Source organism: Simochromis diagramma, unplaced genomic scaffold, assembly GCF_900408965.1.
Source record: "Simochromis diagramma unplaced genomic scaffold, fSimDia1.1 OVJJ01000320.1, whole genome shotgun sequence".
Lineage (NCBI taxonomy): Eukaryota > Metazoa > Chordata > Actinopteri > Cichliformes > Cichlidae > Simochromis > Simochromis diagramma.
In genome coordinates this window covers 7,628,969-7,656,189 of record NW_024386773.1, presented here as the reverse complement: position 1 = coordinate 7,656,189, position 27,221 = coordinate 7,628,969, and the positions used below count along the sequence as shown (strand labels likewise).

At 39.8% G+C, this 27,221-nt stretch overlaps 1 protein-coding gene across 1 annotated transcript in view; it reads right to left on the bottom strand.

The window, feature by feature from the left end:
* LOC120717805 (plexin-A2-like) overlaps positions 1–27,221 on the bottom strand; it is an 84,192-nt gene that overhangs the window by 2,583 nt on the left and 54,388 nt on the right. Inside the window, exons 9-31 of the mRNA XM_040006058.1 lie at positions 26,703–26,817; positions 25,356–25,556; positions 24,580–24,676; positions 23,666–23,865; positions 22,012–22,163; positions 20,873–20,990; positions 20,199–20,335; positions 19,502–19,669; positions 17,501–17,594; positions 15,917–16,156; positions 14,687–14,830; positions 14,044–14,278; positions 12,832–12,974; positions 11,203–11,471; positions 9,511–9,577; positions 8,988–9,134; positions 7,995–8,154; positions 7,075–7,178; positions 4,648–4,744; positions 3,718–3,917; positions 3,232–3,401; positions 2,075–2,287; positions 747–897 (exon numbers count right to left, since the gene is read on the bottom strand). Coding sequence (XP_039861992.1) covers positions 747–897; positions 2,075–2,287; positions 3,232–3,401; positions 3,718–3,917; positions 4,648–4,744; positions 7,075–7,178; positions 7,995–8,154; positions 8,988–9,134; positions 9,511–9,577; positions 11,203–11,471; positions 12,832–12,974; positions 14,044–14,278; positions 14,687–14,830; positions 15,917–16,156; positions 17,501–17,594; positions 19,502–19,669; positions 20,199–20,335; positions 20,873–20,990; positions 22,012–22,163; positions 23,666–23,865; positions 24,580–24,676; positions 25,356–25,556; positions 26,703–26,817 — 3,622 coding nt within the window. The remainder of the gene's footprint in view (positions 1–746; positions 898–2,074; positions 2,288–3,231; positions 3,402–3,717; positions 3,918–4,647; positions 4,745–7,074; positions 7,179–7,994; positions 8,155–8,987; positions 9,135–9,510; positions 9,578–11,202; positions 11,472–12,831; positions 12,975–14,043; positions 14,279–14,686; positions 14,831–15,916; positions 16,157–17,500; positions 17,595–19,501; positions 19,670–20,198; positions 20,336–20,872; positions 20,991–22,011; positions 22,164–23,665; positions 23,866–24,579; positions 24,677–25,355; positions 25,557–26,702; positions 26,818–27,221) is intronic.

Sequence of the window (27,221 nt, the reverse complement as noted above, 5' to 3'; positions counted from 1 at the left end):
GACTCAACGCTAGTAAGTTTCACTCAATCCTTGTTACCTTACTATGTATATATAGTTTGTCGCATAAATTAGTTTTGCACTTTTAGCTGACAACAGAAGCAATTTGAAGACACACTTCGTGTTCCTGGAAATTGTTAGCGGCATTCTCAGTAATTCTTTTATTGGTTAATTGAAAATCACCCAGCATATTATCACAAAATGAATTCATTAAATTCGACACAGTCTGTTTTGTTTTTTGCCCGTTTGATTTCTGCAATCAGCCATGACCTTTACGAGGGCTCAAAATTAAAACCGTGTTTTGGTAAGTTGTTAGCAAACAGTTGCCTGTCCGCACACCCAGCATTCACAGAACAAAACTGGCGTGTATTAAGGGATGTATTTGTGTCCAGCTGACCAATTTAACTCCAGTAATTACTCTACTTTTGTCTCCATTTTTGAGGGAATTATCTGCCCCTTTAGCTGCTAAAATAAATGACAGTAAAAGAAAGTATTGGCTAAAAGAAGTCAGATTCCTAAAATCAAACAATGGCAGGAGAGACGTTAAAGTGTCCCAAATTGTAGAAAATTGGAGAGTTGGCTTATAACTCTCTGGAAGTTCAATGCAATGGAATCAAGACACTGCTATTTATAAATAAATAAATGATGAATTATCGCTGCTTTGCCTTCCAAAATTGATAACTTCAATTGGTAATACTGCAAAAACGTGGTGCACATTATTGCTTTAAAGTGTATTGACTGGGCCTCACCTCTTGGCTGTATTTGCTGACATATGCGTAGATCTCATGGAGGGCACTGAGCACGTTGAACTCACTGGAGTGAAGGCGAGCCTGTTCAGCCAGATAGGCATTCATATCCTGATCACTGATGGCAGGCAGGCGGTTGATGTCAGCATAGTACCTGAGAGGAGACGCACGCACACACACACACACGCACTGTCAGTGTGGAGGGCACAGTGATGCATACCATAGCTTTTCTTCTCACATGGAATCGGTCTGTTTTGAAAAGAATATGCTTCGACACGGGAACCTGTAAATCAGAGGTGTTGCAGCATAGAAAACAAGGAAAGCGTTACTCATGCGTTTAGTCATGTAGTAATGCAGACAATGTATTCAAAAATAAACGAACACGCTTTTTATTTCCATATGCAGATACACAAACTGAGCCTCAGCAAGAGCCTTAGGAAGATTATGTTCATCATTAAAGGTTTCAAAACAAAAACCCATCTGGACTCATAACTCTGAGCAATCGCATTTGTATATAAAGAATGCCCTGCCTTGCTGCATGCATCGAAGAAGTTTAATTTTATATGCAGTGCACAACTCATTTCATTGTTTCTACATATTTTTATTGCAACTACCTACTGAATTAAAAAATGTCAGCGAATGAGGAAGACCTGACCTTGATCTTTTACTAATATGATAATTAACAAATGAGTGACGTTATTATTATTACTTAAAGAACAATTATTTCATTTAAAGACGGATTTTTTTATCATGCTCGTAAAGGCACCATTGAAGATCTAGCTAGACTTTCTAATAGGTCCCTAGAGTTGCATTAACAAAGGTTGCAACACTATTGCTTTATATGGCAAAGGTGTAAAAGATATGGAACTGTGGTGTGATAAAACTTACAGAGTCATGAAAGGCGCTCTGTGCATGTGAGAGTAAATGAATAAATGTGGTGGTTCTGACAAAACATAGTATTGCTGATGAAACCAATGGCAACCAATGTTCTGCTGAGTAGCTGGATGTCTGTCAATGCTCCCAAGTTAGCGCCTGATCAATACAGGATACTGATAAAGATATTGATGATTTAAAAATCCAATATTCCAATACATCACAGTTTTAGAGTGGCCCACAAGTGGACAAAGAATGCAATGTCAACATTCTTAACATGGTTGAAGGGTGTTTCTTCCATATCTTATTTACTTTTTAAAATTCACACTGATAAATTCCAGTTTATAATATGCAGCATCTTACCTGACAACATTTAGGCCTAAAAGCTGCCTATAAATATACTTATCTATACAAAACATAATTATAACATAATTATAAAAAAGCCTGCACATACACACCTTTCTACCCAGCTTTTGTAATGTGGTATGTCCTTGGCGTAGAGTAGTTTGGTGGAGGGAGAGTCTTTTCCCAGACGATGTTCGGATGTTGAGCAAGAGTCCATGAAGGTTTGGGCCACCACAGACAAACAGGCGTCTGTGATGCTACTTTTATGGATGTCAAACACAAACTGGGGATTCTTGATCACGTTTACCCAGAAGCGGAGGGGAAGGCTGGTGGGGGGGGGGTGAAAAGGGAGAAGCAAATGAGCACTTTTCAGAGAAGACTGATAACACTGCTGGCTTCATTAATCTGTTAAAGTGACTGCATTTTGTCATCCAGAAGTATGTCACTTTTACGTTCCTAATGGCTTCATTCAGACATACCAATGGTAGCCACAGAGAATGGAGAAAAAGCAAGTACTTCTTAAAGCTCCGTGTGCTTATCCATTAATGTGACTGCATGCATTCAGACTGGTCTTCTGTTAAAAGTGATTAAGAGTAAATATTACTAGCTCACACCTAGAAAGCCTGTCATCACAGCTTTTACTGAAAAGTGACCTGGGTACTAATTTAGCGTTGAAGCCGCCCCATTCAGATGCTGTCAAATTAATGGAGGAAAGTGAATGAGAGCGGCTATTGAGAATAGCGGCTATACAGAAACGTAAAAAAATATATATTTTAGGCTGTGCAAGGCTAGTCTGCAAAAGGAAATCATGAAATGTCCTTTTAATCATCCTTTTAGTGACTTTTTCTTTTCAAAACATGGAGATTAGAAGACTACTGAAAGATAATTTGGAATTACAGATTGTTCCCAGAAATAGGAGTTGCTTCCTTGAGAGCCATAGACCCATACAAGATAAAACCAGATGACCTACAAAATTTAGCACCTCTACATTTTACTATACAATCAAAACAATACTATACAATTCTAAAAAGAAAAAACAAAGAACAAAAAGGAATTTTGTCTGAAGGAAGTCAGTTTTAACTTTAACTTTTAGGTTAATTGTGATTAGATAATCTTAACAGTTGTGTAACACTGTGACTAGAACATGAAAATATATTATGATTGTTACAGAAAGCTATTTCTGTAACAAGCTAAAGGTGCTGCTGAAAAGTTTCTTTTCTTAGGCTATAAGTAGATAACAGCACTATGAGAAATCAAAAATCTTTCTCACCAGTTGCTCTTCCATGTGTGGCGGACGTCCATGTCATGGATGCCATGTCTGTCAGCCTGCTCATCCAGGAAGTCAAACATGTATTTAATTGCGAGAGGCAGAGCAGTGCCTCGACACACAGTGCTGAACAGGGTCTCAAATAAATCGTCCACAAACTTCTGCAGCGTTCCCTGAAAAGTAACAGAATGGAGATTTGCTCTAAGTGCCATGCCAAATCATAGGACCCATTTTCTTTTTTCTTTTTTGTGAATATTTTGTTTGTTTTTTTACAAATGTTGACGTTTCCTCCCACAGACATCTACATTAAGTTAATTAGTTAATTTCTCTAGGAATGGATGTGTCACTTTTCCTGTGGTGCAAAGGACTTTGAGTGGTCATGAAAACTTCAAAATCACCAAATAAAGGCCTCCGAGTACAAATGTTTTCTCCATGTTTGTTTTTTTCTATTCACCGTTACCACAGTTTGCAGCATGTGTTATGTGGTACCTTTGTTGCTAGTAGCCGTGTCAGGTAAATCTCAGACACCATCTTGCTGCCTCGCTCGCCCTCTTTCTGGTCCCCGTGGTCATGGTTCTTGACTAAGTGCCAAACTTTGACACCACTCTCCAGGTCGGGGGTCAGCATAGGCACACGGGAGTGGGGGCTGTCAGGGCTGGTGGGGGTGGAACGGAACGATACATCCACACCTAGATGGTTAAAGAGTAGATGATAAAGAAAAATGCACAATTTCTAAAATATTTCAGTTTGTAAATGTACATTATATATCTGATAATCACTCTATTAGACTGGAGCACAAACAAAGAGAACGTCACATTGGTTTCTCAGGTCTAAATAAGTGGTTGACAGTCTTCGTTGTAATCTGGAAGTGAGCAGGTGGGCTGTGTGTGTTTTGACTGTATAATCAGGTGCTGTCATTATTTCATCGGTCGTCATAGTAATGATGCAGACATACACTCATTCATTAAAGAGATGGTTTCTATGGTTCTCGCTTTCTGCCACTGTTTTGTGTTTTCAGCTTTTCGACTTACAGCGTGGCATCGCTTGAAGTTCTTGTGTTTTTAAAAGGAATATATTAAACCCAACGACAAACATTTATGTAAAGTGCATGATTTTATTGACGTTAAGATCAGGTCAGCTTGTGTTATACCTACTGTATAGAAACGTAAAGTGAAAAGACAGTTCCATGTCAGCTTATATATAAAACCTAATAAACAACATACTTGATTTGCTTTTGTAAATGCAGAATATTTCTTGAATATTTTTTCTAGACTATCATACTTCCTTTTTTTAACATGCCTTCTAACAGTGTCAACTAATGTGCTTTACAGCAGATTGATAAGTGACAGAAACAGATGGTGCATCACTACTGTGAGGTGGATGAATATTAAGTATTTGAATTTCCTAAGCAGTACTAACCATATCTGCTGATACTGCGTGGGAAGCTGGCTGAAGAAGGAATGTTGAAAGAGGACATCTGTTTGGGCACCAAGGCCACCACACAGCGATCAGATACCTGAAAAACAAAGGTAGAGCCTTGTGAATTTTTTGCTAGCAGCTGCTGGTCAAAAGTAATCATGGCAGGAATTCCAAATATTTTTTGAGCTTCAAACCAAGAGCCAAGGATTTTCAGAATTATGACGGAAAGGTTTTGAATGTCCTCTGTGGGCTTTGTAAACTTATAAAAGACAGGCTTTTAGTTCAACTGCAGTCTCCTGTAAAAATCCACTATCATCAGATAGATGAAAATAAGAGGCAGCACAGCATCGACTGGAACAGCTTTATATTACTGTACCAAATATAAATGGCAGGAGAACTCAACACACTGCAGATGCTACAAACAACCAAATAAAGAAATACTCTGCAAGTAGCCCAAACAATGACCAAACTAAAAAAGTGATGGATTCAGCAAAGACATGCATTGTGTTGTAAACCAAAGTAATTCCAACCATGATGTTTCTGCAGCCCCAGGAAGCACTTTTACCGTTGCTACACACAGTGCCTTTCTATATTATATATTTGGAGGTATAGTATTTGCAGCCCTTTCTGTATTTGTAGTTGAGTTCAGGTCCTTTCTTATTTAAGTAGGTGATGATCATAACTAAATGCATGAAAGGTTTTTTCTAAACTCTCACATCAATACTTAACTCAACATTGCCCTCCAGTGATGCTCATGGTAACTTAGCTTAATCTTTTGCAGCATGTAAGTAAAGTGAAATATTTATGTAATAGACTGCTAAATGTTTTCACATAACAATACAGGCACTTTTTGCTAGTGTCGGTCCTAGATCCTGTCTGTGGAACAGCACTGGGGAAATGCTGAATATTGTAGCTCTGCTCTATGAGCTATGATGAAGACCAGTCATCCGCAGTATGAGAGAAATTCCACATTCAGACTTAGCTTTGCACTATTCTGCAAAAGCTGCATTATAGCGAATACCAAATTCAGCTTAGCGACAAAACATGCATTTCCTAGCTGGTCGAAAGATTAAAAATGAAAGAGCTAAATTGTTTATCTCCTCTAGAGATAAGACAGAATGCATTCTCTCCTCTCAAAACATACTTTTAGTGCAGAAAATGTGGCTTTTCTTTGTCTTTACTGGTCTCTGTGTTTTTAGAAAAGGATGTTTTCTCTGTGCATGGTACAGTTGGCCCAAAGCTGACAGTGTAGATGAACATTTGACTGACAAAGGAACAGGATGACTCATCTGAGGTTAGTGACCTGTGTAGTCGCATTTATGAGCTGGGAAGGGAAAAAAAAGTGTTGTAAAGAGACGGGCACACAAGTGCATGTTTGGTTGACTAAGTGTGTTTGTGACCACGAGGTTGGAAAAAAAATGTAGGCAGTGATGAGGTGAGTGAGATGAATGTAAATGAGTAATACTTTGCCCTTCATCAACAATATCTAGTGAGCAACTGAGTAATCCGTCTGAAAAATTCAGACTTTCCAGGTATAAAATTGCAATCGTTTTTTACAAGCTTTGAGGTAATTAGAGCTGAAGTAAAGCGTCAGTCGACAGACGTTAATTTAAAAAATGTTTGAGTCACTAAAATGTCAAACATTTCCGCCGTCTTTTTCACATATGAGGGTTTTTTTTTTGCTTTTGCTTTTATTGCACTTAGTATTGGTTCAGGCTGGATATAAAGTCAATCTCCAAACCCAATATCCCAGCAAATAAGCTGATAACAGTTGATCTCAGTGACAGCCGACACCAGCTGATTGCTCGAATGATACCCGGCTACTCATCCATTATTTTATAGGGTAGGATTTTTTTTGTTGCTTTCCTTCTGTAAGCTGCTTTACAACCCACCCCCACCCCACATCCTTCTATTCATGCAGCATTTGCCAAAATCATTGTAATATATGTTGACATGATATTCATTGATGCTTTTTTATGTTTTCTTATTGCTTCTCTCCCTGTCCCAGGCTTGTATGCTTTGGGGAACACTAGGACATACACATGCCTCACTCTGTATTATAAACCAAGCTGCCTCCCACTTTGGTGGTCTGCTTAAGCTGCAAAAATTCCCATCTATCTCTGTGCTAAATTGCTGACCCTCTTCCCCTTTACCAATCCATATATTTACACATCACTTAAATTTGGAGAGTGGAGTCTGAACGCCAAAGTCTAACTATATTCTGCTGTTGTAATAAGTCATTCATTTCAGATGTGGGTTATCTAATGGAATCCGTTTTATCTACTCTACCGTTGGTCGGAGAAACAAGCAAGTTTTAGCATATCACCTTGATTATAAGACACTGTAATGGGCGCAAGTAACTGAATTATTCATAAACTCAAAAATCAGTTTTTACTTGTAGTCGTGGTATGATTGTTATTAACAGACCTGGTAGTGCATGAGGGTGTTGAGTCTCTTCCAGTCGCTCTCTATCTTTGTTGTGATGTCCTCATCCTGCAGAACCACACGAGCTGTTCTGCCCTGCCGCCACTCTGTAGGAAAATACAATCAATAATAAATGTGTCACATATGGCATTTTGAGGAATGTTGGTATCCCAAGTTTTTGACAGTTACATATTGTCAAATGTCGATCATTTGTCTGCCCCTTGGCGCTGCAGTTGAGGTCATGTTATCCTTTTGCACTATATTTTATTCTTTGAAACTCTGCAAGTTGTCAAGTGTAGCAACCAAAGTGTCACCAAGACAGCTTCCTGTGCATTTCTGCTTGACAATTAAAGTGATTGTGATTCTGTGAACAAAATAAAAATGACAGTGTCTTCACAGAGCTTTAAGCTGCCCAAAGCAACAAAGAGAAACTGATCCTCTCCAAATCCCTAGCCTGGAAAAGCCCCTTAGGGTATAACACTACAAGCCCAAAGCACGATCAGCCACTACCTACAAGTTATCTTATTTACTGCCTTTGAAGGTGCATGTCAGTTGGATTTGTGCCGAGTCATTCGGTATTGGATGACATGTTGTGGGCGTAAGCCTAGGTGTAGGTGCACTGTCAGAACGGTTTAACGTCAGTGTTAGAGTGTTGTTCTGATTAGGGCTGTAAACAGGTAAGGGGGGGTGGGGGGGGAGTCTTGACGAAACTGATGTGGAGCCCTTTCTAGATGTCATATTTGGTATTTGGTATATTGTCATTTGGCACGCTCGATTTCTGCTCTGTTTTCCCCAGCTGTCATTATTCCACATGTGATGTGCCACAGAAATAGTGCAATCTTAGTTTTGCCCCAAAATATATAACACAATTACTGTACGGAAATTATTCCTTCACAATGGGATTGCACTCTGTGCAGCCTCACCTAGATCCATGTCTGTAGCCCGTGGCCGCTGTGAGTACGGCATGTTCTTGTACACTGCATCCAGGATCTTCTCCTTTACCTGGGTAATGGTGTCACAGTTGAGCACCTTGACAGGGATTTCTGGGCTGTTCTCATTGTCGGGGTTCACACAGCTCAGCGTCTGGAGATCCAGGATAGAGAGAAGGGGGAAGAAAAGGAAGGAGGCAGAGAGAAATGTGTTGATTGATACGGAAGTCCTTTCATTACCTGCTCTTCACCAAACTGTCCTGGTGGAGAGCATCTTGGCCAGAAATGTAATTTCACACCTCCAGGATGTGCTTGTGCAGCTCTGGCAGGGGCATTAAACAAGTAATGAGACACAGACTCTCAGAATCTCCGACATGGCGATCAGAGAGGTGTCATCCTGTCGCTGGCTGGCTCTGCCATGCAGCTAAAGCCTGAGGGGGAACCTATTCTGATGGGGCGCTGGAGGAACCCAGCTGGCTTCATTTCAAAAGAAATGTAAAAGAAAGAGACATGTTGCATTATCCAGGTAGTCTTACCTCGTGAATGTACTGGTTTAGCACATGACGGTTAAGCTTATATAGACTCAGTCTAATATTTGTAATTGTAAAGGTAGCTAATATAATACTTTTTTTTTCACTAATTTGGGTGAACGATGTCCAGTGGAAACAGTATTTGATTAAAAAGGATATTTGTTGTATGGGGTTTTGAGGCAAGTGTGTGAACCTCTTTAAAAATTGAATTTCGAAAATGTTTTGTTGAATTTTAAGCTTAACGAAATGGGCATCTGGCTATGCAAGAATGTTTATTTCATTTTATCAAAGGTATGCAAACATTCAAAGCAATCATCAAATTATAACCACAGCCTTGGCATATTCAACATTTCTGGGGATCTGTCAAGGCACTTTGCCAAGAGATGTGCAAAAATTAAAGCAGACAAAAGGTAGAGAGTTTTTTTTCTCTCTCTCTATCCATGTCTTTGTGACTCACCAGCGTCTTGTATTCAATCTGCTGGCGGATGAGTTTGTCTTCACTCAGGGAATAGCGTGCCTCTCCTGTGATGGAGTCTATGGGTCCTTTCTCCATTTGCTGTTTGATGGCACAGAACAGCATGAAGAGAGGCTCGCCAGCACACTCCTTTGTTTTGGAAAAGAACCCAGGGATTAGGTTGAAAGGTGGGAGAAAGGAAAAGAAGACATAAAAAAAGTAGTGAAGGGAAGGATGGAAATCAGTATTCATCAGCAGAGGTGATGAGACTGAGTAACTGGAGCATGACACATCAAACATAATAAAATTGAGCTTTTATACAAAGCTGGAGACATGTTTGACCTCGCAGGTAACCATTATCCTTCCAGGGTGTTGTTAGAACACATCGATATTAGGCATTTAAAATCACAGCCGCAACAAAAACATGCACAGCAGTCTATTTCAGAATCAATGCAAATAACTTTAAGCGAAACCATAGTAGCTCTCACCATCTTAGCAGTGAGATGTGAGAAGGATTTCGTTTTACCTTGAGAAATTTGTGGAGCAAGAAAGCAAACCAGTTTGTCAGCATCTTCTCTGCCACTGACTCTGTTCTGTAAGACAAAGAGAGAGTGTACTCATTTATTAGCAAAGGCACCCCTCTGAGAGCTGGAGTGGTCTGATTATTCTTTATAATTTAAGACGTAGACGAGCCTGGCATTGTTGAAACCAAAGAAAAATTTAACAAGGAGAGTTCTGATGATATAGCCGCTTGGTCTCGAAGGACTCCAGCAGACTTTAGGTTAAGTGCTGCTAGTGCCCAGCATTTTTGGGTCATGACATAATTGCTTAGAGACAGGTTTGATGGCCACTTTGAGTCACTCTGTTTCTTCCTTGCAGTGTCTGCGCTTAGCTACTTTACATGAGTCCAGATGGGTAAAAAATTTATGATAACCTGTCATATATTCTAACTAAATATGTAAAAAAAAAATAATTCTGTGGCAATTTTTAAATCCGATCCAAGGCCTACAGCATTTTAGCTACAAATTCCATGTCCTAAACCTGTCTCACTTTTCTTTTGTTCATACCCAGATTTCAATCTTAACCTGCACTGAATCGACTGTTGACGGCGTCCCATTAAACTTTAGAGTGCTTCCGCAAGAGCTGCATGTTTGGGCTAACAAGTTCTTGTTGTACCAGCTCCCATGTGAACTCATCCTTATATTTAATGAGTGTGCGTCAGATTGTGAGAGCAACCCCCCCACCCCCCACCCCTTTTTTTTTAAGACCTCATGAAACATTCAGTAGGCCGGTCTCAGCACTGGGAAAACAATCGGCAGATAACCAGAGGTGGAGGAAAAAGGGAGAGAGGCGAGAGAAGGGAGGAAGAGGAGAGGTGATGGGGAAAGAAATGTGAGCTACAGCTGAATGTTTCATGAGTGGCACACAGAAGATAAGTCAGACTGACAACAACTCTGCTGCCGCTGCACTCACTCTTCCCCATTAGGTTCTCCTCCTCTGCCAGTCCCTCCCACTCTCTATCACTTTTAACACTCCTGTCTTTCACCTGTCTGCTCAGGCATCCTGTTTCTCAGACTCATAGCGGATGTTTCACACTGCTGCACAAAACAAAGCTGTACAAAGGTGGGCTTCCCGTTACTGGCCTAGTTATTCAACCATCAGAAGTGCAGCAACTGGGCCGGAAAGAACAATGCACAAAGGAATTATCTATGCCAAAAGATAAGCAGCATTGATCAGAATTGGTCGGGTTTGTGACCGAAAAAATCTCTAGTTTTAATCCTCTCACCACAGAGAAATGGGAGTCCAGTGTTGCGAAACTGAATGATGTACCCGACATGACCTCCCAACCGAAATTTAATGGGCTTTTCAAATTTCTGACTTTCTTGTATGTCTAGCTTTTAGGGACTTTCTTTAAACATTTTGGAGAACAATTGATTTCTTCTTTTCTGCAAGCACAGCTGAGATCTGATAAGAGATCTAAATTCTGCTTTGTCCACAAAAGCCACAGGACTGTGGCTCAGTAGGACCACTCTCTCTGATATCAATTTAAATAAATGAATTCATGTTCTGTTCTGTCCTGCAGTTTTACCTTAAATTTATGCGTCTTACATTTTACCAAAGAACTGGAAATGAAAGTTTTCAGCTGACAAAAAATAACTCTGTATGTTACACAGCTTTTTGTTAATTGGGTTTTAGCACTGTGAATGATTCTGTTTACCTGCGGAGGAGTAGTTTGGGGTGGTTCTTGCTCTCCAGATTGCGTTCTATAAGATCTGAGAGCAGATGTTTCAGGATGTCTGTGGCGTACTCCAGCCGTCCCTGCAGAGCGGTCATGATGAGCGAGGCAACGTAGCCGCGGTCACGCATGGAGAAGGAGCGCTGCAGCTCCAGTGTGCGTATGAATGTCAGCAGGAAAACCTTATTATTCACCAGCTGAGCAAATTGCTTCAAGGCTTTCTCCACATTCGCCTGTCCGCTCCCTGGCACCTGCACGCATCATGCATTTTTGCACACACAGAAAGGTGAGTGCGCTCATTAGATGGTACACACTCATGGATGAGTTATAACAGAAATACAGACCAGAGTAGAAATTCTCCCCTTCAAAGGGTCGGTACAAATCAGAATTACTGGTGTTGCTAAAGCCTTTGCCTAGAAGTGAGTGAAGGTTATGCAAATGCGTAGAGAACTGCCCCACCCTTAAAAGTGTAGATTTAAAGGAATATATAAAAAATAATAAAAACCTTTTTTGCACTAAATAAAGAACCTTTGTTATGTGTCAAGTGCAATCAGAGGATTTCTAAAGAGTTAATTGGTTCTTAAGAAGTGCTATAATTTGTACCCTAATAATATCTTGATTAAACTATCTTTAATTGGTAACATCAGCCATGACCTTTACATTCCAAGCTTCTTCTTCTTTTTTTTTTTTTACACAAAAAAATTAAAAGCCAAATACTTTTTTTTCTCCAGATTTTCTTAAAAACTGAATAGAGAATGCCTCAAAAATGAAATAATTTGCCTATCCTTTGAGGCAATAATGAAAACACTTCTTTCAAATACATTTTAAGAAACAGAAATGACTTCAAACCCAGTAGAAGGCTCAGAGATTAATGGAAGCAAAAAATTCCCAGTATGAGCTGCAGTCAAAAACTCAAATTAAAAACATTAATAAAATTTGGCTATAAGGACACTTCTTGTGAAGGTCTGCACCATTGACAGCTTTGCAGCTGTTTTACAGTAGATTTCCTCCTTGAAGTCCCTTTCTGTCCACTTATGTGCAGGGACCTCGAACTCGAAAGCAAAAATCTACTTCTCTGCAAAACTGACTCAACCTTTATGTCAAGGATAATTACTGGTGGTGAGTTTGGTCTCCACAGTGCCCAAGCTAGAAGAAGGCGCCCCAGGTTAGGAGTGGCACCAGTCAATTGTAAAGCCACAGTCTCCACTCAAACTGCTTCCCATTCTCTTCCCGAAAATGGAAATCAAGTTGCATGGTTGGTGTTTTGACACAGTGGAGCAGATTCAGCAGGCATTACAAATGTGCAAGTTCAAGTGGTCTGAACAGCCCTACCGGTCAGGGATGTGAAAATAGCAGGAGCACTGGAAGTGACCTTGAAATAGAGTGCAGTCAAATTTTAATCAGGTATATTCTTTTGCTTTTTATGGGCAGCGGCCCAAAACTTTTTGACCTCAAACTGATGTGAATATTCCCACAGACAGTTTGACAGCTTTGGCCAAAAAGCCAGTAGCAATTATTTTTGGAGTATACTGAAGCTTTAAGGTCAAGACGTCAGAAAAATGGTTGACACTGCATTCAAGTGTTGCAGCCTCTTCTTCAAAGGTTCCTCACCTCCAGTTCTCTGAGGACAGGATGATCATCAATACCGGGGAAGAGAACTCTCATGGCATAAGTGCGATAATCCAAGTAGGGAATGCCGGCTCTGTCCAGATCACTGGTTAATTCATTGATGTCAGTCTGTAGTTCTGCAAAGGCTGCAAATGACACATGTATAAAATGTTTTGCCCAACATTTTAGTAGTGTAAGACAGTAATTCCAAATAAAAAACTTTTACATTTGCATCTTTGAAATTCGATATCTATAGCTTGAATATTAACTATAATTGTGCTCATCTTTTAATTAAGCCACCTTATACAGTGCTGTGAAAAAGCATATGCCTAGTTTTTTGGGGTTTTATATGCATATTTGTCATATTTACATGTTTCAGATCAGACAAGCTTTATTGTTAGCCTAAGATGATCCGAGTTAATACAAAATGCAGTTTTCAAATGAGTCATTTTTAAGGGCAAAAAGTTATCCACAGAATATTTTCCCAAAAGTTTTGGAGATCATCCGAATGTTTTCTGGCAGATATGTCTTTGTTCTTTTTGGTTGTCAGTGGTTTTCAACTTGGAGGTCTCCTATGAATGCCATTTTTGCCCAGTCTCTTTCTTAGTTTTGAATCATTAATCAATGACCTCAACTGAGGCAAGAGAGGCCTGCAGGTCTTTACATGCTGTCTGGGTTCTTTTGTGACCTCTTGGACAAGTCATCAATGTGCTCTTCCATGTTCTCACTCTGGTTCGGTTGAGCCCCAAAGCCTTAGAAATGCTTTTTTAACCCTTTTTAGACTGATGTCAGTGACTCTGTTTCTCATTTTTCTTTCGATTGTGGCATGATGTGTTCCTTTTTGTGATCTTTTAGCACATTCAATTTGTCAGAAAGAGTCCTGTCAAGGCTGAGGGTAGCTAGTAAAATTGAAGTCAGCTTTTCACAAAATGTGGTTAATCACAGCTAATTCACGATTTAACAAAGAGGGAGGATTACGTTTTTCACATCTCAGGTTATCTGAGCTCTCATGTGATCTGAAACGTGTGACAAATATGCAATAAAATAAGAAATCAGGAAGCGGGCAAATGCTTTTTCACAGCACTGTAAATCATTTTGTACACATAATTCTGACATAAGCTTTTAAAAGAATATAATGCAATTATAAATTTCATGTTAATTTGGGAATATGATTGAGCGGATTTAAGATATTTTTATCTTCTAGTTCGTACTGACCCTCTTTGCACTCCAGAGCCACTCTGGATTCCAGATTGTCCATCTGCATCTGCAGGCGCTTCAAAGTGAGGTCATTCTCATGTGACTTCCGCCTGTAGGCCAGCAGAACTATTACAACGATGATGAGGAGCAGCCCTCCTCCAGCTGTGATACTGAGGATAGCAGGAAGGGTGAGCAGGCTGTCGGATCGGATGTGAACCTCTCCTGGAGAGATGTGGAGTCCGCCGACTTGAACCTGAATAATTGCACGATAAAATTTAAAGATTTAAAGATTTTCAATAAAATCTTTAAAACATGTTCAAAAAAAAGGCATCACATCAAATGTTAAAGATTTGCCTGTATAGTTGCCTTTGAATAAACTAATATCCAGGCACACACGCTTACTTTTCTTTTAATAGCTCTACTGTCAATACTTGCAAGAGTGCATGTCAATAATTGTAGAAGGCAATGTTCTCTACTTTGGAACCTACTAGACCATGAGTGACAAACAATGACAGAAAGCCAACAACTAAGTGAAAGCCTGTCAATGACCCACAAATACAGACAAGCACTGACCTGCAGAGAGTGACCCACATTCATGCAGACAGGGAAACAGATGGACAGACAGACAGAATTGCCGGATAGGCACAGAGTTGAAACTGACCAGGACTTTGTGTTGCCCGGTGAGGTTTGGTGGCTCACAGAGTAACTGAGTGTCCGACACAGTAAGAGAACAAGGTGTATCCCCGATCAGCACCGTGTAGTTGAGCCTAGCTCCACCAGATGCAGATGGCACCAGGTTACGTCCCTGCAACATATAATATAAAATTTAAATATATCAAGCACATTTCACATTTTAAGACCAAACAGCTCAAACATTAAACCTAAACTCTGTACTGAGAATCTTAAAAAAACAATATTTGTTTGATCTAAGAGATCCAATTAAAAACACGATTCTGTGCATGAACTATTTGACCAGACAAGCAACTGTTCACCAGAAAAATAGTATGCTTTAGCATCATTCAATGTTTATGCATCAGTGGAGTTAGTGTAAACAGCTATAAGGGCATTCACAGAGCACATCACCTGCCAGGGCCTAGGCGCTACTTTGCAAGTTTGCAAAGAACCAAAAGTTAATTGGTTTTTCTGGTCCCCATTCTGCACCTTTCCACCAAGTTTTATGAAATTCAGCTTGGGTAGTTTTTGCATATTCTTGCTGAGAGACAAAACAAACAGCACTGATCACATCCCTTTGCCTTGGCTTTTGTCTTGCGAAGAAGGCTTTCTGTCATTTTCTGTACTGCACTGCGGACTGCCACAGAGTCTATTTTTTTTTTGCAAGAAAGCTGCTAAATTATTTTAGCTAACAAAGGCAGATTACTTCAAGACACAAACCAATATGCCATGCTGTTCTCTCTTGGCAAATGCAGCTAAAGATTTAACTTCCTTGCAGTGGCACATGAAACTAAAGGGAAGAAAAGTAAGGCAGAAAAAAATTTATTTTAAAAAATACAAAAGAAGTGTTGTCCGTTCTTTGACAGGAAGCATTTGAGTTCACAGGGAGAAGAACATCAGACAGAAAAAGTCAGCAGTTATGTCCACCGTGGTCTGAAATATTTATTAAAAAGGCATAAAAATTAATGGGGAAACAGAGGGGTTGATGTGTGTGGAAGAAATAAAATCTGATCAAATGGGATAAGATTTTTTTGATCACTGAATCAAGCAACAGACTATTTATAGCACTGAGCATAAGGATAGAATTACATTGGGTTATGTGTACTGAAGATAAAACAAATGCTGTTATGAAAGCCACTTACTGTTTTTAAGGTTTTGCCTTACTCTGAAATGGGAACTGAAACTAGACTCATTTCTGGGAAGCTCTCCATCAACTTACTTTGAGTATGATGGGAGCTCCAGGTTTCTGCTCCAAAACACCCGAAAGGCTGAGGGGCTCCAGGTAAGGGTTGGGGTAGTAGACAAAGCTTGTGTTGTTATAGGTGAGCAGAGCTTGGACATTGTTGAAGACAAATCCAAACTCATCCACATGTTTCACTGTCTCATGGTCTGTGGTGTACTCCACCTTCAGAGATGGAGCGAAGCAGCTGATGGTGGTTGTGTTCAGAACTTTGCACACCTGGAGAAGAATCAGATCAGGTTTTTTAAGTTACACCACATTATCCACAACCTGACAACGTAGTGAGTGGAAATATTACAGCAGCCAGACTGTACGTATTATGATATACAAGTTTTATATCTTCCAGTAATTATTCATTTAACCTCAAAGGAAATTAAGTACAGCAGTTAATGAAGCAACACTTGTAGGTTTTATATATGTAGGAACCATTTTTGCTAAATAGATCTGAACAGATGTCTCACTTCGTGCCCAAATGTTATACTACTAATAACTATCCTGTTATTTCGAACATCCAGATGTTAGACCCTTTAAAATCCTATTCAACTTGCATATTAACAGAATAATATCTACTAGAATCTGTTTCATATTAAGCCAATCACTCGATTACTAGAGTGCAATTCTGTGGGCTTTTTCGCCCCTATACTTCTTCAAAGTCTCCTTTAAAAATGAGCTGTCCCTTTAAATTTCACCAGCTTGACACCAGTTTCTAGTTAGCTTTAGTCAGATCTAGTTTTGCACAGAAAGCTATTTGAAGTAAATTAAATGCTTTTGTGATTCTTAACATTTTCAAGTAATTCCAGTTATGTTTTCGAGATATGTGTGATAAAGATGCTGCCCTCATTAAATTCACCAGTGACCCTTTTCTAGCAGCCGTTTCGGGTTAAAGTTCAACTTTAATCCCTTCAGATCTCAGCTTTGCCAGTAACACTGTCGAACATGCAGCTTTAATTGACTGGCTGAAAATTTGGGCTGGCATCGTTAACACATCATTTAATTGGCTCTGGGCAAACTTCTCACATACAACATGTTCCACATAAAAACACCCTAATTTATCAAACACAAAAACTGAAGTTCCTTGTTTTCTCTTACATTCGTGCAATGCCATCATTCTCTCTCTGGCATCTCGGCAATAGTTATCTTTTCTGCCAGGGTGCAGTCCTAAAGCAAATCCATGACTAGTAAGAAGTGGAAAACTTGCTCCCAAAGGACCCTGGTCTTTTGCCAACAGGGTCCCAACACTTTATAACAATCAATCACTTTGAGCGACCTGCCTGAGCAGTTCAGGCGAGCAGAATTAGCTCCATAAATCACCTCCAAAAGTGAGTTGTTCATCCATATCATTTTTTAAATCTTCTTTTGGAATGATCCTTTATGTAAACCTGTTCTCACTTCTTTTTTCCTCCCCAAACCTCTTCCTCTTCAATCACATTATAAAAATGATTATACTACAGCACTGAATCTGTCTAAATACAATCATAACAAATCACAGATTTAGAGTAAATTTATTGATGTATGCTTTTTACAAACTAAATATAACTATAAATCAGCAGTTTTTACACTCACATTGACAGATTCATGTCCAGCATATTTGACTCTGACGCGTGGTTCCTGAACTACATCCAGATTGGTGCCAGTCACGGTCAGAGTGGTGTGTCCACTGTTTAGAGGAAAGAAATACATATTTATTGTTCAAACAAGCACATACGTGCACAATGCTCTCAAAGCAACCTGCTGAAATGCTGCTGCTTTTTCATCATGATTTAAATTAGAATGATAACCACAGAGACATCGGTGTTTTTAAACATTTCCCAGAAAACCTGCATTAATGCAGGCTTGAGGAGGTATAGCTGGGATGGTAGCTCAGGCTTTGTTATTGGACAGATCAAACGGAGAACCAGCTGGCTGCTATTTTATATTCATCCATAACTGCGAGACTGGCATAGCACGAATACAGGTGCTGCTTGTTTACATATCTGCGCTAGATGTGATTAAAATAAACAACACGCTCTAATCTCTGAATAACCTGAACTGCAGTGCGAGCTTAGAAAAATGTGGAAGTAGAAAGTCGGAAAAGTGAGACAAAGAGGTCAAAATACAGGAGAGGTGGAAAAATGCTTAAAAAAACTGGTCAGTCGAGTCAGCCTGACAGAGTGCCAATCCTTCTCTTCTCACACTTCAAAGGCTACCTAAGCTTGTAGTGCCTCATAGTGGGAATGCAGATTCATGATGAGGGCTCTTGATTGCAGCTCCACAAAGCTCCTCCTGTCACTAGGCTGAGGGCCAGGGTGTCTCTCTGAAGTCTAATCTGCAGGGACGTAGTGCCGAGTAATCCCACCCTAACTCAAATTAAGTGCCATCTTTTATTTAGCAGAGTCCAGGTAGTGCACCCTTCAACTGCGATACAAATGTTCATGTAGCAGGTTCATTATGTAATATTAACTGCATAGAACTCATTCATGTAGAATCGTGAATATTTGAGTCAAAGATGGTTTGTTTGGGGGGGGTTTTCGACTATGATTGTTTATATAGATAACAATGTTGTGGCTAGTGACTTGATAATATCTCTGCAACCCTGACAGTATTACCAAACTCTCAGATTTCCTGGGAGACTTTCTATGAAGAGCTGTATTATTAATCCCATTGTACCGAAACTGGCTTCAATTCACGGAGGAGTTGTTTGTGAGATAATTCTCAATATATAGGAGTAAATGGAGCTTAACACCTAAATTACCTGCTTCTTGACAAAGAAAGCCAATGCCACATTACTTTGGTCAGAAATGATTAGTTTTAACAAATAATGTAGGGTGCCCTGTTTCTTTGGGTATTAAAAGGGTAGCTGTTCTCTAGCTGTCTAAATTGTCCTCTACGCCCTGGTTAGAGGACTAAAGGACCACTACTCCTCCATTGCCAAAAGAAATGGGAGGACTAGGGCCAAGTGATGGGCCAAGAGGGATTGGGCTTTAGTCAATGAACACTGAAGCTTATCTGTGCAGTGCAGTCCTGGAACAACATCTGTATTTCATAATATTGTGTTGTTGTCTTGGACTTCTTTATGTTGAGAAGTGTTTTTATTTTTCTATCCTTTCAGGTTACGTGCATGAGGGGGCCAGAACATTCGAAACGGCTCTCGGTATAAACCAGCACAAAACTATTACTGTTACCACGGTCCATATAATTAAATTAACACCTCTGTGACAGCATCAATAAAAACTGAACATTATAGGCTTCGTAAAAAGGAAACTTTATGGGAATTGTACCCATTTTTTGAGAAAAGTGAATCACACATAGTACAAGTTTTTCTGTGCCACTGACTTTACACATAGATTCACAACTTGTGTGTGGGTGTTGATTTAATCTAAATGAAGTATTGGATATTTATGACAGAAAACAGTTAAACATGAAGTGCATGAAGTCCTCTTTCACACATGCATCATCTGCAACACATTTTGCAACATGAAAACTGTCACTTGCAAGATGAGATCATTTGCACTTTTTAAATTGTGACACGTTCCTATGATTAGGCTAGTAACAGCGTTTATTCAGTACTTAATTTTTTTATGTTACCTGGTAATGCTCCACAGGGGCTCAATGCGCTGTACTGTGGGGTCTTCTATGTACTCAAAGGTCAGACTTCCAGGAACCTTGGCACGGTCAACACTCAAACTGACTTGCACTGGCCCCGCTCCAGTCACCGATGGAGCAGAGAAGCACACAATCTCCGACTTGGTCCTCCTGTTGAGATTACCAAAAGAGAGATTTATTCATGCCTTTGATTGTGACTGCCCACTCAGTGCTGCAGTGGCAGACTTCACGTCACTATGAGCCATGCGCATTACGGTGAGAGGAGAGGATTCATTATAGTCTGTCCCATCTCTTCCTCGTTACAGACACATTAGGGATGGAACACTGTAATTAGAGGGTGCTCAAATTAATGGCTTCCTTGCCTCACCCACCTGACTGCTACAATGTGAGGCATTTTGAACTTTAAATAGATATCTATAAATACACAGAGAACAAAACTTACTACAGTGAGTTTCATCATCTCCTCACTAATTATCAAAGACTTTTAATTTAACGCACAGACACATAATTGTATCAAAGGTGTGCTTTTTTAAAAGAGTGACCTCATACAGTTTTTAATTGATATTAGTGAAGGCTAAATCTTTAATATTGTGCAGAGGCAATCTAAATTTAGTGCTTGTGAGTCAGGAATCATTTTTAATGTGAGATTAAGATGATGTCAAGGGGTTATATTACTCACCTGTATAGCTCACATGTCTGATTACCAAAGTACACATTAACAGTACTGCCAGCTCCTAGATTCTCCCCGACTACAGTGACCTTGGTGCCCCCAGATTCAGGTCCTCGGCCTGGAGTCAGTGCCAACATTGCAGGGGTCTTTGGAAGAAAAAGAAAATCATTCATGTTTCATTTAGCATACGTGCCAACGCAGAATACAATATGTCTTATTAACTGTGTGATTCTGATAAACCCTGTTCTTCCAGCCTTGGCTCAGTAAGTCTCTGTAGAACTAAAAAGTTAAGAGCAAAATTGTTATAAAAGGTAGACCAAGGTCTAATAATTTATTGACTATCAAGGCTATAATTATTTTAAAAACGAGTAATACTACACCACATGCTCAGAAACAGAGCCCTCTTTGGGATAAGGTGCAATAAACCAGAACATTGTTTTCATCAGCCACTAACAAAAATACCACAGTTGAAAAGTCATTCCTAATTATTTTTGAAACTGTCTTGTGCACAGTCTGTGCTGCACTTAAAATGCATTGAGAGTCTTATTCTCTTCCTTGTCAGTTGATGATTGCAGTTGCCTGAACCGATCGAACTGGTTAGCTTTTACCTACAATCATACAAACACTTCGCGTTTATTATGGAAAAAGTGGACAAGTTACACGTGTTTCAGTGTCAGAGTTACCACAAAGGAGTAGAGCTGGGAAGACTGTGCTCGTAGCTCTGGTCTACATTCGCCAACACACAGCATAACTGGACCTGGAGTACTTTCTTCAGGAGCTGCAGCCATCTCACACACAATCCTTTCAAGACAAAAAAGTAAAAAAACTAAATATGTATGTGGGTGCACAAAAACACAGGCATCGTGCATAATAGTAATAGCAGCATCCAGGCATACACACAGAAGAATCACTGCACTGCATCGCATTTGTTATGAAGTGCACTGCCGGAAGATGGCCGGTGTGATTGAGGTAGACTTTCATGGAAGTTGTGGGTCAATACAGAAGCCCATCTTTCTTCTGAATGGGAAACCTATAACAGCAGTATAACTCAAATGATAAACTACACCCCTCCCCATCTCCAGCACGATTGCCACCCACCATTACCTCCGGTTACCATGACAACATAGTGGATTCTTCAATAAATCAGTATTGCCTGTCAGGTCAATAAGATAAAGTACGCCATGAATAAGTCATTATAGCAACTGACCCCACGCTGAAATTAATGGTAGTAACAGCTGTAATGCCATGTTTTAAAGCACTGTTTGTGCCAAATGAATGGCCCTGCCAAATGCACAGCTCTGCACAAGAAACTTGTCCTGCGATACAATAAGAGCACCCAATGAATCGTCCCTGCCCAGCCCTTCTATTCATACATCACGTGAGTTTTCCAATTTTCTGCTGGCATGTTTTTTTTCCCTTTTTTTACCCCCCCTTCTTTAGAAGGATATAAATAAAGTCCCTGCAGCCTGAGCCCAATTGCATTACATGGCTGTGAGAGAAACACATGGCTAACAGATTGTCCCTCCAGTCAGCGACATGCAACGCATTTCAATTACAGCTGTGCCGACAGCCTTATAACGACAATGACACAAAGACTGTCTCTTCCTTTGGCTCTGACTGCACCAGAGCAATACAAAGACCCATGCACAATCCTACAACCTGATGAGGCATCACAGAGTATCCAGCTTATTCAGAATGTGCTAGTGTCTTTATGGGGAAAAAAAATATGTAGAAAGAAGGAGATAGGGAGAGTGCACGCATTTATTTAATAGTACTATATCAATACTATTTATTAGTACTGGAGGGGAGGAGTTTCTCTTACTGTTCTGCAGTGATGTATCCCTCCTCCTGTGGTGTGCACTGCACTCCTGCCACTTCCACGTTACCAACCAGCTCAGAGAAGGATAGACCAAGGTTCAAGCCCTGGATTGTCACCAGGGTGCCCCCTTCCAAAGGTCCAGCAACTGGGTTCACCTACATAGAAGAGAGGAATTAAATAAATTAAATAAATATTATAAAGCTTTATTCTTGGACATATTTTTTTTGAATAATTCTTGTATATTTTTTTCCACATAAATAATGTGCACTTCCATACTGGAAAAAAAGATGCTATAAAGAGAGTTAAACTTGGCCAAACCCAAAAGAATTTCAATTATCATAAAATGCAAACACTTTAAGTTCTTACTAAAAATTTGGCTTTGAGCACTGCCTTAAAATATAGGCTTTTGACTATTTTGATCAAGAAATATTGTCCTATAATATGTGGAATAGTAGAATCACACTTTAAAAACTTAAAACTGGATCTGTGTAGCCTTTCTTTATTCTTGGGAAGCAAATATTAAGTAAATATACCATAAGTCTGTGTGTGAAATGCTCAGCTTTCATAGCAACTGGGTCTCTTCAGAAAACCTTGAAATCCACCATAATTCCAAGAAAACTTTAATGAATAATGCAGTGAATAACAAAGCCTTGAGAAAACCTATTCACAGCCCTTTCCAGTGTCAAGTTAACCATCCCAGCAGGAAACCTTTGGACCTACAGAACAGAACAGGAGCAATGCCGGAGCAACACTCCCTCCACTCCCAAGCAGCGCTCAGTAGTTGATTCATTCAGCTGCAGCTCCTTCAAAAACCCCAATAATGTGACAGGAACATCAAAGGCTCCCGGCTCTTTGAAGTGGAAGAGCCTTGCATCTCTGTGCCTGACCCACTGCGCCTCATTCAAGAGAATGAACAGGAGTTTGTGACATAAAAGATCCATCATCACTTTCTAAACAGACTGAATACGTTTAGCTGTCAAGCACTTAGGGTATTCAGCTGGTGTGGAACAAAATGTAAGATAGGCTCAGGTAAACAAGCACTTGGAAGAAAAACTGGAAGTTGGCCACAGAGAAAATTAGAGTTAGTTATTGATATGTACAGTATGAGCTACTTGTATTTGTTAAAAAGATGTCTGGCATGTGGTTTTCGGATAGTATTATGTACAGATAAAAGATGTGATTTCGGAAAGTAACTTCTCAAAATCTTCGAACAGAGTTAGACTTTTTTTCTTGCTCTAAAGTCTATCAACCTGTTTCTCTATGTCTCGCTTGCTGTATTGGCAAATAGAAGCAAAATCAGGTATTTTATCCACTATAATAACCTGGTTCAACTCAGTTTCTCTGACAGACATGTTTTCAAACATGATAGTGATGGAGTTATTTTAATGCAATGAGTTGTTTTCTCTCTTTCCTTTGAATTTTAAAAAGAAATTAAATAGAACATTTACTTATAAATTGCTGGATCTTAGCACACAACTACTACAAATTTGTACCCAGGTCCCAGAAACCACTTCTAAACTAACGTCCTTCTTAGCTAACCACTTAATTAATTACTTAGCTGTGTTTGCATTATTTGAATTCACCATATGCTTAAACTTGATGGCTCAATAGGATGACTCAGCAACAGACAACCCAAGTGCACTAATGAGCCACAGACCTCCGTAATGCGTGGGTTGGTGCATTTGACATTCCTGGCAGAAAGATCCAGCCAGCGGCTAGCGTAAGGGGAAATGGGAGGACAGTGCTGCTTCATGGTGCACCGGCCCTCACCGCTACACCAGCCACACTGGAACTTCCTCTCTGCCCGCAGACACATGCCACAGCTGTCCCGTAGGGCACTGCATTTGTAGAGATGCACTGTAGGATAACAGAGACACAAGTGTAACAATACTGTAATATATGAAAACCTATAAAATATACTGTACACGCACCAAAATTTAGACCAGCAGGGAGTGCAATTTGGTAAACTAAAAAATTTTATGAAATAACAAAAGAGAACACAAACTCAAACAGTTGGTTTTCACTGTCATCGCCACAAATAACTGCAAAGTCATCATGTGTATTCAATAAAAATAATTTAATAAGGCATGTTTATGCACATGGCCTATTTCAAGGATTAAGAAAAAGATCATGAGTAATCCAATAAACCCTTCTTTGAAGTTTGCCTTTTACATCCTTTCCAGTAAGTAACCTTTATTTATGCCCATGTAAATGAACTTCCTTAAATAACAGCAAGGCCTGTTAAAATTCATGGCATGCATATATTTTGGTCAATGGGGATGTATTTAATGTACCACACACCATGACAGCTGACAAGCACCTTTCCGTGCAGGATGATGGACAAGAAACCAAAAGCAGCAGTAAGAGCCAAGCTGAGCAAATATGAAAAATCATCCTTCACCCCTTCAGGTGTACAAGTGATTGGGTGCTCTTTGATAACACTCCCTGCTATTGTGAACTTTCTCTCAAGGCCCTTCAGGAGCCTTCAAGTGCTTTCTATGACCCATCTATACCCTGTAGATTGAGTGTTTTACACTTCTCTGGTATGGCAGTGATAGATGACAGAGGCACCTTTAATCTTCTCTGGATTGTCAATGATGAAATTGCCGTTCCATACAATGGAGAGGTCCACTGCCAGGTCACTGATCTTCACACCCTCGTACATGTACTGAAAAGCAGAAACCAAAAGTAAGAGAGTGTTCAGAATAGGGGGGAGAGGGGAATTCAAAGGGAGACAGGGCACAGAGTATAAAAAAGATGGAGAGAGACAGAGTAGGGAAAATGAGGGGATGAAAGGGCAGCAGCGAGACAATGCTTTTAACCATCTGTCATTTCTGCCATGGTTGTCTGCTCCTCTACTCTTTGACATGTAGGGACGCAAACCCAGGCTGGGGTGGCCGATCATCCACATCTGAAGAAAAATGGCCTTTTCATTCATTGTCACAGAGTGCCAAGGTGTGCTTTTCCATTGAAATTTAGCCTGTGATTTGTATTGTGTAAAAAATTGTGCAAGAAATATCCTGTGCTCCTCCATAACTTATGCCGTTCAAACTGAGATACGGTTTTGAGATACAGTCGTATAGTTGTGGTGTATTTCGTTTTTAACCATGCAACAATTTTCCCTTCTCTCCTTCGTTACTTCCCTGTTACTCCCCTTCTTTCTCTTACATGCTTTTCACAATTCCTTATCACTTTCCCTTTCCTCTACTTTTGCCTCGGTGTGCTTGACACTTCAGGCGGTATTCACTGATGCTGATATACCCTATGTACCTTGCCTACACAGCATCCAAGCCGTCTGCCTCATTTGACAGCTGTGAGACTCCCGCTGGGAGTGTTTGAGGTCATACCGAGCTGTTCTGGCACTGCACACTGGTGCTGTTGAAGCGGAGCGCCGTGACACGGTGGCTGACACCCTGCACATTCACCACACACTCATAGCCCCGCTGGCCCGACTGTGGCTGAGGAAGGTTCCGGGCCCTCAGGGTAATGGGTCGAACCTCACCAGCCGGAATGAGAATTTCTCCAGAGTTAAGAAGCTGAGGACATGCCTGTGAAAGGAACATGCGAAGAACTGCAATTTTACTTTTTACAGTAAATACGTATCAACTGCCTCAATATTAAACAGGTAGCATTTATGATATTTTCAAAGTTAGCTTCCTTATGACAGATTGAGCTGTGTATCTAAAACACACACATTATAGTTTCTGTACACTAGTCTATGTTGGTTTGCATGTACATCTGTTTGTTTTGTTGTATGTAGCCTAATATGACATAATCCATATGAATCTGTAATATGACTCAGGGATTAGTGGGGCAAAGAAATCACTAATCCAAATAGACTTTGCATTCACATGGTGCATCATTTTTCTACAGTAAAGTTGATTGATATGTAGGAACTCACTACCTCTTCAGCTATATCAGCTAGACTCTATTCCAGAGTTCAAATCTCACCTGTTTACGTTCACATATCAAGTACAACCCTGTTTTCTACTCTATTAGGCATTTAATTATCTATATTATTACTAGGAATTGTATGGACAGGTGGCTCTTTGCTGAAATATTTTCACAACATATTGACGAACTGCCATTAAACTGCTGCATGATTAGTAAGGATAACACAGTCTTTGGTAAACCTCTGAGTTTTCTTCTAATATCACTAGTAGTACACAGTTTCCTCTAATCAGCTAAAATATATAACATCCTCCAGGATGGATTGGCAAAAATATTTGTATACATATTTATACTAAAGTTCCTGAAAGACCAATTATCATGACATTTGACAAAAAATGATTCAAAGTATTCATTATGAAAAAAAGTATTCACAATTTTTTTAATTCTGTCATCTACAGCTTTCATCTGTTTTTAATGTGAATAGCACTTTGGTTTATGACTAAACACTTGGAAAACTAATGAAATTCTCTTAGTGCTGACCGTTAATATGCAAAAAGCTAAGTGGAAGATGATTTTTGCTAAAATGAGCATGTTATGGTGCTGATCGAACCATCCTTCTCCCCCTATGGCTCTGCAAGGCCACTGGTGTGGCTGTAAGGTTTTTATCCTAATGATTCTTTGCAGAGAATGTGTTTTTGTTTACTTGGATTTCTATCTTTAAGGCAAAAGTGTCATATATCATCAGAGAAATTGTGTTCCTGAAAGCAAGACTTCAATCTGCTCTAGTATTTCTATGAAAGTACCTCTGAGGCGTTGACTCTGCCCTCCTGGAAAGAACAGCTGCTTGGGTCGTGCGTGCACAGGTTGCGGTATTTACACCAGTGACAGCGAAAAGTGCTGTTTACACAGGACAGACACCTGCAGGACAAAATGAACACATTATGACAGACTGTTCACTAAGTGTGCCATGCAACACTACCGCATTTACACAGACTGGAAACCCTGCCCATCATCTGCATGTTCCCTTTCTCAGACTTCTTAAAGGACTGCAGACGGGAGACTAATGAAGGATTGTGCTGAATTTATCTTGACACTCTCTTTTATGAAGATGTCCTCAGGCAGCATGAATGTGAATTTTTTTGTTTGTGCGTAACAAAGCATTACTTTCAGCTTGAAATATTGGTAGGAGAGAAACCGTTCACATGTCACTGTTAGTTAAAGCATAAACAGTCATTCTAGGAATATAAAAAATGATGTACACTAGTATCAAGGACACAGTGTCCTTAATACATCTAAATTTGACTACTACAGCTTTTCATTTT